Raw genomic sequence first — 13,301 nt, forward strand, 5'->3', positions numbered from 1 at the left:
GTGTGTGTGTGTGTGTGTGTGTGTGTGTGTGTGTGTGTGTGTGTGTGAAAAGGCTTGAGGGTATTAGGTAATAGGAATTCCCAAGTGCTCCTTCCTGGGTCCAAGGTTGTTTTTGCATTTGGGTGGTGGCAGCGTTTACCAAGCCAAGGTCAGAGAAAAGCTGTAACCATGGGAGTTTAATACAAGCTTGGAGTGGCAAGTATTAATTTTTAGAATCCTTGCAGCGCGCGCCCCCCCCCCCTTCTGCACTCAGAGTAACAGAGTGGGGCTTCAGCCTTGACAACTCCTAATGAAGCCCCATATACCATATTGGGGGCAAGAGAGGAAGAAGTTCAGTGAGGTCTGTTACTGTTGAATAGTCTAGCAAGAGTAGTGGAAGTCTCAATGGTTGTTTTAACCCTAAACTAAAAGCACTCAATAGTATACTATATGCAACAGTCCTTCCCTTTTGGAGATAAGTAAGGTAACCCAACTGGTGTTTTTCATCTGTGTAACTGTCCCAGTGATCCCATTTTTAATGTTTAAATTATTCCTTTAATGGAAAGTGAAAATGAATCTGACATAGCACTTTTAATAAATTACTGATAGATGGTATATATTAACAATTTTAGATTAACATCTGAAGCTTAGTCTTTTGTGGTCAGCCACCAGAAGCCCTAGTGGAATTATGGTATGATGAATAAGTAAGAATCATTCTCCCTTAATTTCTTATTTGTAAAATGAAATCTGCAGCATTGACAGACATTCACTCTGAGTGAGTTTTAAAATGGCATTTTGCCTACTTGATACCAATCCTGAGTTCTTGAGTCAGTTGCTTGCATAATGGAAGCAGCAGGCAGTGGCACTAAACAAGTTGTGCCAAAGACTTTCGCACAAGGCATTACGTTTTGGCTTCTTTCAGGTGTCACTCTGCCTTGCTTGGAGTTGGTCACAGCAGCATGCTCCTGCTCCAATGTGTCTTAAATTTTCTCTCAAGATGAATCACAACCCAGAAAAAAAAAATAGAAATGGGACAGGGAGAAAAGACTCTCAGGGTATTTTTTCAGTCTGCTAAACAGTTAAGTGAAGATAGTCTGAAACACACTTGTTAATGTGAGTGTTTACGTCAAGAAGCAGCTTAGAAAAGCTGGTACAAGCAGCATAGAATTTCCTAATAATATATAGGAGTCTCTCCTCTCTTCTTAAGTTGTCTCTGTATGATAGACCATGGACACTCTTCTATGACAGACCTTGCTTTTCTAATCACAGTAGCCTTTGGGAGCAAGCGCTCAAGTCAGGCCCTCCTGCACAGTTTCTCCTACCTAAAATAAGTAAGCCGGCTACAGCTTCTAAGGCCCCAGCCCATTTTTGTTCAGCCTGGCCACGTCACCATCTTTACGTCTGTTAGACTGAAAACAACAGATTGGTAAACAGAATACAGTAGAACCTGAGAGTTACGAACTGACCAGTTAATCACACACCTCATTTGGAACCAGAAGTACACAATCAGGCACAGCAGAGAACAAAAAAAAGAAGCAAGTACAGTACAGTACTGTGTTAAATGTAAACTACTAAAAAAATAAAGGGAAACCACTATTTTTCTTCTGCATAGTAAAGTTTCAAAGCTGTACTAAGTCAATGTTCAGTTTTAAACTTTTGAAAGAATAACCATAATGTTTTGTTCAGGGTTATGAACAATCACTATTCCCAAGGTGTTCATAACTATGAGGTTCTACTGTACAAGGCTCTTCTTGTCACTGGGAAAGGCATCTACCATGTTCAGTGAGGAGACTGAGTCTTTGTAACTAAGGCTTTGTCTACACTGGAACTTAGTCGGCAAAACTTTTGTCGTTCAAGGGTGTTAACCCCCCCCCCCCCCGAACGACAAAGCACTCTCCTGTTGACAAAGCTGCTGCCACTCGTGGGGGTGGAAGTTTTTTGTTGGCGGGAGAGCTCTCTCCTGCCGACAAACAGCAGCTACACCGCGTGCCTTTAAGCGGTATGGCTGTAGTGACACAGCTGTGTTGCTAAAAGGTGCGTAGTGTAGACAAAGTCTAAAAGAACTACATTTCTTTAAGCTATTCATGTAAGACCATTTGACTTTCTTACGTAAAGTTATCACCAAAGCAAAATTCTTAGAATTAGATTGACTAACTCAGCCATTGATGTAGGGGAACTTCCCTTTTGTTAAGTAACTGGAACTGGACGGTCAACTCCCACTTCATCACTTCTCTAATGCCATCAGTATGCCTGTGGCAGCACCTGGATCAGAGTTTGCACTACCCATCCATATTGCTAAGCTCCCTATATCTCTTGAAGTACTTAATTGCCTCTCATTACCATGGTATTTGAGTGCCTCACAGTCATTAATGGATTTTATTCTCAATGATCATTTTGTAAGTGGGGAACTGAGGCATAGGGTAGATTAACTGACTTCCAGAGCCACACAGAAAGTCTATGGCTAAGCTGGGAATTGAGTTCAGGTTTCCTGAGTCCAAGTCCATGCCTTAACCACTAGTCTATCCTTCTCTCATTTTTCTTGGTAGGCAAAACTTTTGGTTGTAAAGTCTACTAATTGGTATCTTTTTCTTGAAAAGTATGCCACTCTCTAAGACTCCTGGAAAAGAAAACAGATGGGACACTGAAAAGGTCTTCTGGATTTGTTGGTGGGTCAGCTTGCCACTTCTTTTCATTCTCTCTGTGGCATGGTCACTAGTTGAGTGCTTAGGTGAAGGTTTAGCCACCTTAAGAGGGAAGCATTGAAATCCATTTTGCCAGATGTCCATACTTTTTGACCGTTTCTTCTACATCCATCCATGTAGCCCACAATTCATTCAGTGACTGACTATTACCCTAGTAAAGAGAGATTTCTAGTAATGTCCTTGCATTAGAGGGGCGCTTTCAACCTCATGGCTCTTGGGGTAGGAAGGATGCCCCCCAGGGATTTTTTTTTATTTTATTTTTTTTGGTAACAACTCAATTCTTCCAATTCCTCTTGCCCTTGCAGTAGGCCAGTAAGAATTTTAGGCATTCTTCTAAAGCCATAGTTTTGTAAAGGTCTGCTCTCTCAATAGATGCATTACTTTCTCTGCAAAAGGCTGTAGACAAAAGGCCTTGCTTGTCAGTAAACTGAGTTCAGACCTCAGTTCCCTATAACATTAAAGGAGGGGAGTGTGCCGAGTTTTTCAGTGGTCTCATATCTTCTCTAATAGTCTGTTTCCTTTTAGGAGTTAAGCTTAGGCTTCCTTTCAGATATATTATTTCCACTTAGATACTGTTGCTAGTTCTCAGAAAACTCTTAAAGTTCAATTCAAGCAAGTAATTTGTGTCCCTGAGACTCCTGGCTAAGTCATTTTACCTGTAGCTTCTGATGTGACGAGCAATGAGCTTAAAGTTCTGTCTCTTCAACCACAGTTTTTATAGAGAAAGGGCTGGGAGTGAAAACTGCATCTTTGTTTCTACCCGCAGTGATTTCCTGGTTGCATTAGAACACAATATGTTACAAAACTCAGAGTAAAAAAGTACAGATTGTTATGAGGAAATAATATCACATTTGCCTGGAATATTTCAAAATACAACATTGTTAATTAAGTTTGGAATACTTTATAGTTCTGAACTTTGACAGCACAGAATTATTGCAGCTACCATGTTCAGAGAAAGTGTTAAAGTATCTAAGCAATGCAAAAAAGTCTTCAATCCCTGTTTTTGGATCTTTGTTAAACCTGTTCTTTGTTTTGTACATATGTGAAAGTGATGGCTTCCTTAGTAACATAAAAGTATGTAATGCTAAAAATATTATGCGGGCAGTTCTGTACTTCATTGAAGTTTGACTATGATCAAGAATTTGTCTTGTTTTTTTCATGTGATGGTATTAAAAACCAACCTTTTCCAACTTAATTACTAGCAGCTTTTATCAGGGCTGTCGATTAATCGCAGTTAACTCACGCGATTAACTCAAAAAAATAAATTGCGATTAATCGCACTAATGATAGAATACCGATTTTTGGATGTTTTTCTTCATTTTCAAATATATCTATTTCAATTACAACACAGAGTACAAAGTGTACAGTGCTCAATCTATATTATTTTTTATTACAAATATTTGCACTGTAAAAATGAGAAACAAAAGAAATAGTATTTTTCAATTCACCTCATACAAGTACTTTAGTGCAATCTCTTTATCATGAAAGTGCAACTTACAATTGTACAATTTTTTTTGTTACGTTATTGCACTCAAAAACAAAACAATGTAAAACTTTAGAGCCTACAAGTCCACTCAGTCCTACTTCTTGTTCAGCCAATTGCTAAGACAAACAAGTTTGTTTACATTACGGGAGATAATGCTGCCCATTTCCTAATTACAATGTCACCTGAAAGTGAGAACAGGCATTCGCATGGCACTGTTCGCATAGGGTCGCAAGATATTTACATGCCAGATGCGCTAAATATTCATATGCCTCTTCATGCTTTAGCCATCATTCCAGAGGACGTGCTTCCATGCTGATGACACTCGTTAAAAATATAATGTGTTAATTAAATTTATGACTGAACTCCTTGGGGGAGAATTGAATGTCCCTTGCTCTGTTTTACCCGCATTCTGCCATATATTTCATGTTATAGCAGTCTCGGATGATGACCCAGCACATATTGTTCATTTTAAGAACACTTTCACTGCAAATCTGACAAAATGCAAAGAAGATACCAATATGAAATTTCTAAAGATAGCTCCAGCTCTGGACTCGGGCGGGAAGGAGGAAGATGTACTATTTGCTTAGCTCTCTTAAAATGCTAATTAGAATATACAAATACAGAAAAATCATAGATAGTGTGTTTAAACAAGATTTTTAGGCAAGGTAGGTTAATTAAAACATTTTAGTAGTACATTGAAGTCTCATGAAAATGATGCAGTTGTCTGTTAATGAAACACATGAACTGAACGTACTCTATGCATAAATAGAAATGGGCTCTTACAATCTGTATTTGTGTGTGGGGAGAAGAATACTCCATGACGTCGTCTTCAAATTTCTTGCAACTCAACTTTACGGTGAAAGAGAATCACTTGTTTAGACTTACACTAGGAAAGCATTCACTACAAATTACCTCCTATCCTGTAGAACTTTTAGAAAAGTTAATGTTGCAGGGGTTGATCCTGCAAAGTACTCAGCACTCTGGTACCACTCTGGCAAATTACTGAAGCACATAAATGTGTGAATAGTCCCACTGAATTTACATGTATTGCTGTAGTGAGGCCACAGTGCTCCAGTGCCTGCAGCATAGAGCTCACAAGCCATCATTAGCACAAATCAAATAATTCTCTGGGTTAATATTTATCATAAATTAGAATTCTAAAGAAAATTTGGCTGAATTGCTCCTATTTATTTTTTCAGCTAAACTATATAAAGAATAAATAGTTTATAACTAGCAGCATGAGTAATTGTTCTAAAAATGAATAAATGTATATGATTTACACACAGTTAAGTGAAATGTAGTTGTCTCTTTGAATATGTTAACTACTCTGACATCTATATTGCAACCCTCCCCCTTCCCATGACCCTCCATGGCAGGGAGTTTCAGAGCCTGGGCCAACTGTCTTGGGGTCATGCTCAAATTGATTTAAATCATGATTTAAATCACTAGTCAGGAAGACTCGATTTAATCATGGATTTCTACATAAAAGTGCATTCTTGTTGGTTGTTATAAGCTTAATACATATTCTTCACAACTCAGAGATAAATGTAGGTTTCCTTTTTAGAAGGTACACACTATACGTTTTTAAAGTGATTTATTTTGAAAACTTTTCAGATTAGTTTTACAGATATATTAGAAAATGAATGATTGGTTATTTCATTTAACAAAGGTAACTGAAGCAGATAGTTCACCTCCCAATAACTTCATAAATATCTCCAATTCAACAGGTTAATCATTAATATTTGGAGGATTTTCTTGCCATGCTGTATTAGGAGAAGAACATCACCAGACAGACATTTAAATTGTTTTATTTAACTAAAACAACAACATTACATATTGTGGATTTTTTTTCTTCATCAGCAAACATATAATATTTTAACAAAACAAGCATACGAATTTTTGAATTTAGTTAAACATTCAAGTTTTTTAAAATCAGGTTTGTTTTTGTTAAAATTGTTTTTAACTAAAATAGTTAAATGAAATTAAAAAAAAAAAATTAAATGGACTAGGTCAGCCAGGTCAACATGAGAAACTTAAAATATTGGCTTCTGCAGCTAACTCGGTCGTCTTCACCTTCATTTTCCTATTTGTTCATAATCTGGAAAAGAAAAACAAGCTTTCCTGCTTTTTCAGGTCCCAAACGATTTCTCAATTTGGAATGAATTAGTCCAAAGGAAGAAAATATTCTTTCTACACCGGCAGAAGAAGCTACTGCTGTTAAAAGTGAGATTATCACTTCAACAGTCTCTGAATCCAAGTGCTTAAGTGACTTCCGCCAGTTCACTGGTGTGACTTTCTTTAAAACATCATCAGCAAACATATTTCTTGAATGGTTCACCTTTAGCTCTGAAGTTTATTATAGTTGGCATTATGGAGAGATGATTGCTGGATGTCCATGTCATAGCCAACTCCTCTTCTTCAGCAGTTAAGGTTTGACCCTGGTACCAAGTATTGAGAATATTTGCAAGAAAATGAGCTGGAGATAGTGCTTGCCCCATTTGTTTTTTTTAATTTAACTCTGTCATTGCATATTTCTCTTTTTAAGATCTCACTCAGTTCCTTCCAAATTTCAACAGCGTCAGCAATAAAACAGCTATTTCACTGCATTTTGTTCAAGGCTACAGAAATAGGCTTCAGGGTACTCAGCATGTGTTCAGCATTTCTCTTAAGCCCAATGTTGAGAACTTTGGCTGTGACAGTGCCATCTATTTTTTCACAATTTTGTTCACAAAGTGTCATTAGATTAGGCCAGTTCTTGATATAGTACTCAAAATAGTCCACTACTGAGTTCCATCGAATGTCTTGTGGGAGAGTTAGCTTGGTTCTTCCCACTTTTTTTCAGAGCAGCTGCTGCAAAGTGATTGTTACGGAAGTATTTTGCAATTTCAACAACATTAGCCTTTATTTCTGGAACACTGAAGTCTTTGGCTAGGAGGTGCATCAAATGAGCACTGCAACCGTATGTTATTAGCTTGGGACTCTCTTCTAAATTTCTTCTCATCTTAGATACATTTGCAGCATTGTCTGTGATCAAGCTGCATACTAGACATCTGAATTTTTTTCACAGTTTGTTATAGCTTTTACTGCTATTTCTTGTAAGTATTCTGCTGTGTGTGCATTTCCTGATGTATCAATTGTTTCTGTAAGGAAGACATTCCCTTCTTCTGTTGTCACACAAGCACACACAACAGGATCATTGTGGACATTGCTCCACCCATCAAGACTCAGATTAACAATTTCACCCTCTATACCTTTTGCACACTGCTCAATTTCTCTTTCATACACTTTATCCAGCAATTTGCCTGCGACATCTGCTCTCTTGGGTGGACTGTATCCTGGTCTTAATGACTGACCCATGTTAATGAAGTGTGGGTTCTCAATCATATGGAAAGGAGAGTTTGTTGCATAAACAAACTGGGCAATTTTTTCATCAATTACCTTTTTGTAATCTGCTGGTTCCTATCACCAATTTATCTATGGTTGTTTCTGGATGATGGAGATTTTTTTTCTTCTTTTTGCTACAGGTGATATACTGTGGCTATGTGACATACAGGATGTGACTGAAACACTATCATTGGCAGATAACTCTGAAACTATAGAAAATGATGGTGATCTTGAAGGTGGATAGTCTTCAGAATCCTGTATGTTGAGGATGGATTCTCCTAAACAAAATAAGTCAATGCCTTTATTTAATTATTATTACCATACTGCTCATTTAGTATTACTCATTGCATTCGCTGACACTCAGTACTACTTTAAAGGTGAAATTGTAAAACGAAGATCTGCCTATTCCAGCTATTTATTTTTTTTATCACAACTGCATCCAAAATGATAGTATCATAGAGTAACAACTATATTTTTTGCTCAAACATAAGAATTCAAGAATAGTCCAGAAGGAACACAGGCAGTCCTTAAGAAAGAAGTATGAAATAAAAAAGTTTACCAACCTGAAAATCCTGCATGTTCAGACATGTTCCTTTCATCATCTTCAATGCAGCTTCTTCCTGAGAAGGAACACTTCTCATGATGTTTCATTTGGGCAGCCTGGCCTTGCATTTCTTTGTTGCACTTTTTGCATTTTGCACGCATGCCTGTCTTACCCACAGGTAGAGGAACTTCATTTAAAATATTCCAAACTGGGTCTCTTTTATGGCCTGCTGCCATTATAGGTTTTCCAGTCTAGTGAGAGAATGGTATGGTAGATCTCAAATTAGTGAAGGCTACACTCAGAAAGACCTGAAGACTTCTGGAATATGCTGCTCAAACAGTTTCACTTTTGTTTCTACTGCCTGTCCCTCCCTTCTCACATTTATCTCCAGACTTCTTCTCCTTGTCCAGATCTATTCCGCCCCGAACAACCTTCTATTCATTGAACTTTTTGAAACTTTCCACTTTTAGCGAGAGGTAAGGGATTGACTCTGTGTACACAAATTTGCAGAGGGACAATACCGTTGAGGTCTGTTATTTCTCACCTCTATATATTTATTTAAAATCATTTTTGCTGTTAACGAGCATGTTATCTCTGGAGACACAAATCCACAGTTTGAGAACTACAAAACTAAGCATCTCTGATGGTATCTTCTAGACTGAGCACTGAGTCCCATTGGGTAGATAGAAAGATTAACCTAAATAAGCTATACAGAAGCCCCTAGAACCCCATAAAATTGGGTCCCTAATCCCTAAACTATTGGAACTCATTTACAAAACTTTTCTTAAACATTACATGAATATATTATCTCATACTATAGAATTAGAATTTATAATCCCTATTCCATGATGAGATATCTTTGAGCTATAATGTATCTTAATTAAAACTACCTTTAGATAGGTTTTTCCTCAAAAAGCATTTTATCAAAAAAATCGATTTAAATAAAAAAATCGGTTTATTTTATTATTATTTTTTTTAAATCATTGATTTTTATCCACCCTGGTAATGCTATGGGGCAAAAAATAGTTGTATAGATGTTCTTGCTTGGGCAGGAGCCCGGGCTCTGAAATCCAGTGAGGCGGGAGGGTCTCCGAGCCTAGGCCTGACTGGGAATGTCTACACTGCTGCTTTTAATCCCATAGCATGACCCTGTGTCAGTTGATCCGGGCTCAGAGTCACAGCTACAGTGTTTTTTTCCCCATTTGTTTATAGTATAGTCGTACCCTGATTAAGCCACAGAAAATGGAGCATTTTTTTTGAAATCTTAGGCTAGGTCTACACTACGGGGGGGGGAGGGGGAGATCGATTTAAGATACGCAAATTCAGCTACGCGAATAGCGTAGCTGAATTCGATGTATCCGAGCTGACTTATCCCGCTGTGAGGATGGCGGCAAATCGACCGCCGCGGCTCCCCCGTCGACGGTGCTTACTCCTACCTGCGCTGGTGGAGTACGCGCATTGATTCGGGGATCGATTGACGCGTCCCGACGAGACGCGATAATTCGATCCCCGAGAGATCGATTTCTACCCGCCGATCCAGGCGGGTAGTGAAGACAAGCCCTTAGAGTATTGCCTTCACTCCTATGTATAATCTGTTAGCCAATACTATACATATCTCCTATTATCTGTAACACTTCAGATCTCTTTGCTGACTATCATTTGTCTTGTGAAGTTTCTTAGTAGTGCTTCCTTCTGAGAGTTAACATTTTAAAATTCACTCAATGGATTGAAGCATTTGCATGTTGTAGAAAAAAGTGACATAATGCTCAGATGTACTACTATGATTACTTTTAATCTTTTGGTGTATGTCACCTTACCAGGAAATAAGAAAATTAATACTGTTTTTTTCTACAAGATGTAACTGGAAGATGTTTACTAGAAATCCATATGTTACCTGCATTAAATGTTTGACTGTTCCTAAATAATTTAGAAACATTTAAACCCAACTGCTTAAAGGGGAAGATAATACCAATTACAAATTGTGAACTGGATTAAAATATTTATAATAAAATGAATAGAGAAATGTAATTTGGGATTTACCAGTAAAATACAAAATCTAATGCATTATCCCCAAAATCTTAAAAATGAAGGTTGTTCCAGTACTTCAACCAGTAACATGTAAATATTGAAAATTGTTTATTCTAGTCCTCCGGAAGGGACAGATACAGTAGCTACAAACCTGGTTTTCAGTAATCTGTACCCAGTTATAAGGTAGTCTATAAATTCTCTAGTTTTGAATGGGCAAAATATTCTCTGACTTTGAATAAACATTTGCCACAAAATGAGATGGGATTCTGTTAACAAATTCAGAAGATTAATTGTAATCATGAGCAATCATAAAGCTTTAACAATGTAAAAAAAATCAACTTTTTTTGAAATTCAGTATTAAATGCAGCAAAAACTGAGGTGTCAGGAAATAGATATGTATTTAAGATTGTAATACACTCCCATATTTTCCTGCATGGCTTTAAATCATTAATTTTGGTCCTTCCATCCAAAAACCTAAAGCTGTCAATAAAATGTAGAGCTTACTGTATTTTATACTTTCTTACAAAGGAATTGTAAATTCCACCATTAATGCCTATAAAGACAGTCTGATAACGTTTAAATTAGTTAGAAACCTTAATGGAAATTTAGCAAACACTTTACATTGGCAGTATTTTTTCTGTCTCTAGCAATAAGTTTAAAACATGTATTATAATTTACAGATATATGGAGCCTGGGTGTTATCCTATTCATGTTGGTATGTGGACAACCACCATTCCAAGAAGCAAATGACAGTGAAACACTGACTATGATCATGGACTGCAAATACACAGTGCCATCGCATGTGTCCAAAGAATGTAAAGAGTAAGTAAAATATTAAGTAATTTGGTAGCATTCATTGAAATATTGTATACTACCAACACATTATCTAGAATCTGGTTTCTCAGGGTGCCAGGAAGCTTTTATTGATATTATTTTTACAGAGCTTCCAATGCTTAAAATTCCCTGCTATGTTACCAGCAGTTTCCTTAACTTGTTAATTCTTGTGTTAGCACCGATTAAGTAGCTTCCTGCGCAGTATTACTACAACGTCTTTAATCTCGTTGCCTCTTTCAGTCTTTATCAAAGTTGATTGAATTTGTTCCTTTGAAATGTTTTGAGCCTGAGATTCTCCACACATTTATATTACACAAAGTTGTCTCAGATTTTTGTGTTGGGGCGGTGGTAAATTAAACCATTATTTGTCTGAATAGCTGTTCAAGGATATTGTCACTAGTTGTTATGCTCAAGAAGACGGCATCAGGCTTTTGTTTGTCTCCTACTAAGGGCTTGTCTACACTGGCAATTTACAGTGCTGCAACTTTCTGGCTCAGGGGTGTGAAAAAACACCCCCCTGAGCACAGCAAGTTTCAGCGCTGTAAAACGCCAGTGCACCAGCGCTGGTAGCTACACCCACCCCTCATGGAGGTAGTTTTTTTTAGAGCGCTAGAAGAGCTCTCTCCCAGCGCTCTGCCGTGACTACACAAGCCATGTTAAAGCACTGCTGTGTAGACTTGCCCTAAAATTGCAATCCCAAAATCAACTTACCAGGCGTCAAGGAAAAAATATCTATGCCAATAGCACATGCCACTTAGGAATCATGACTCATTTTGAGATGTTTATTCTGGAATGTTCACTGCAGCTCTTCGACGATTTTGAATTGTTCGGTACTCCCCATATATTGAAGTCAGGTTGATGCATGGAGGCTTCAGCCCCTAAATGTAGATCCCTATGATGTGAGATTCCCTCTTTCTGAGTTAGACTCTTTCTTTAAGCATAGCTAGAGTCCTCAGTAAATGACAGAATATTTTACCACTCCATATGCCTTGAATATCCTAGTGCAGGGGTGCCCAAACTTTTGCTTTAGTGTCTCCCCTTACCAGTAATGTAATGTGTTTGCGCCCCTCCAGGCCAGGAGCAGAGTCACAGCGTGAGAGTGGGGGCTGGGAGCTGGGGCAGAGCAAGGCTGGGTGGTGCTCCCTCCCCACCCCTGTGGGGGCGGGCCTGGGCCCTGCTCTGTCCTCCACTTTGGGGACCATTGTCCTAGTGCCTGTATAAGATTTCCTCCTATGCCAAACACTGGAGTTCAAGCAGAGCCTGATCTTTTTCATGGACCAGGTGAATGTCTTCCACTTTCTGGTGCTGGCTGTAATAGCCATACCTGTGTTCATATATGACCTGTGTAGTCTAGTGCATTTTTTAGTGCTGCACTCAGTGTCATAGGTGAGCAATAGTTTTTTTTTTTTTTTGTGTGCTCTAGCTCTCAGTATTGAATTTGGCTCTGCTGATTCCACTGACTTAGCATAATCAGCAATGCAGAAAAGCTGTTGTTTTCACATGTTTTAGAAGTATAATAGTTAACAATCCAGGAAAGGTATACAAGAAAGAATCAATCAGCTGAGCACTACTAGAAGAAATCCTTTGAGACCCCATAAACCAATAACTATTTTTCCACCCTTCCAATGAATGTATTGAATGAAATTGTCACTGCCAAAACCAGAATTGGTAGGTCTGATCATTCTGTGCACCAGTCTCTCCCTCTCCCCTGTCTTTTTCTTCCCCCAAAAGATAGAATTTGGTATGCCATATTTACTAGCCTCTGGTCAATAATCTGTATCAGGAAATACCGGATCATAGAATATCAGGGTTGGAAGGGACCTCAAGAGGTCATCTAGTCCAACCCCCTGCTCAAAGCAGGACCAATTCCCAACTAAATCATCCCAGCCAGGGCTTTGTCAAGCCGGGCCTTAAAAACCTCCAAGGAAAGAGACTCCACCACCTCCCTAGGTAACGCATTCCAGTGCTTCACCACCCTCCTAGTGAAATAGTGTTTCCTAATATCCAACCTGGACCTCCCCCACTGCAACTTGAGACCATTGCTCCTTGTTCTGTCATCTGCCACCACTGAGAACAGCCGAGCTCCATCCTCTTTGGAACCCCCCTTCAGGTAGTTGAAGGCTGCTATCAAATCCCCCCTCATTCTTCTCTTCTGGAGACTAAACAATCCCAGTTCCCTCAGCCTCTCCTCATAAGTCATGTGCTCCAGACCCCTAATCATTTTTGTTGCCCTCCGCTGGACTCTTTCCAATTTTTCCACATCCTTCTTGTAGTGTGGGGCCCAAAACTGGACACAGTATTCCAGATGAGGCCTCACCAATGTCGAATAAAGGGGAACGATCAC

At 38.6% G+C, this 13,301-nt stretch overlaps 1 protein-coding gene across 1 annotated transcript in view; it reads left to right on the forward strand.

The window, feature by feature from the left end:
- The window catches only part of SNRK (SNF related kinase), an 82,871-nt gene that overhangs the window by 39,676 nt on the left and 29,894 nt on the right, over positions 1-13,301 (forward strand). Inside the window, exon 4 of the mRNA XM_024224301.2 lies at positions 10,804-10,945. Coding sequence (XP_024080069.1) covers positions 10,804-10,945 — 142 coding nt within the window. The remainder of the gene's footprint in view (positions 1-10,803; positions 10,946-13,301) is intronic.

The sequence above is a fragment of the Terrapene carolina genome, unplaced genomic scaffold (genome assembly GCF_002925995.2).
Source record: "Terrapene carolina triunguis isolate 2854851 unplaced genomic scaffold, T_m_triunguis-2.0 Scaffold84, whole genome shotgun sequence".
NCBI lineage: Eukaryota > Metazoa > Chordata > Testudines > Emydidae > Terrapene > Terrapene triunguis.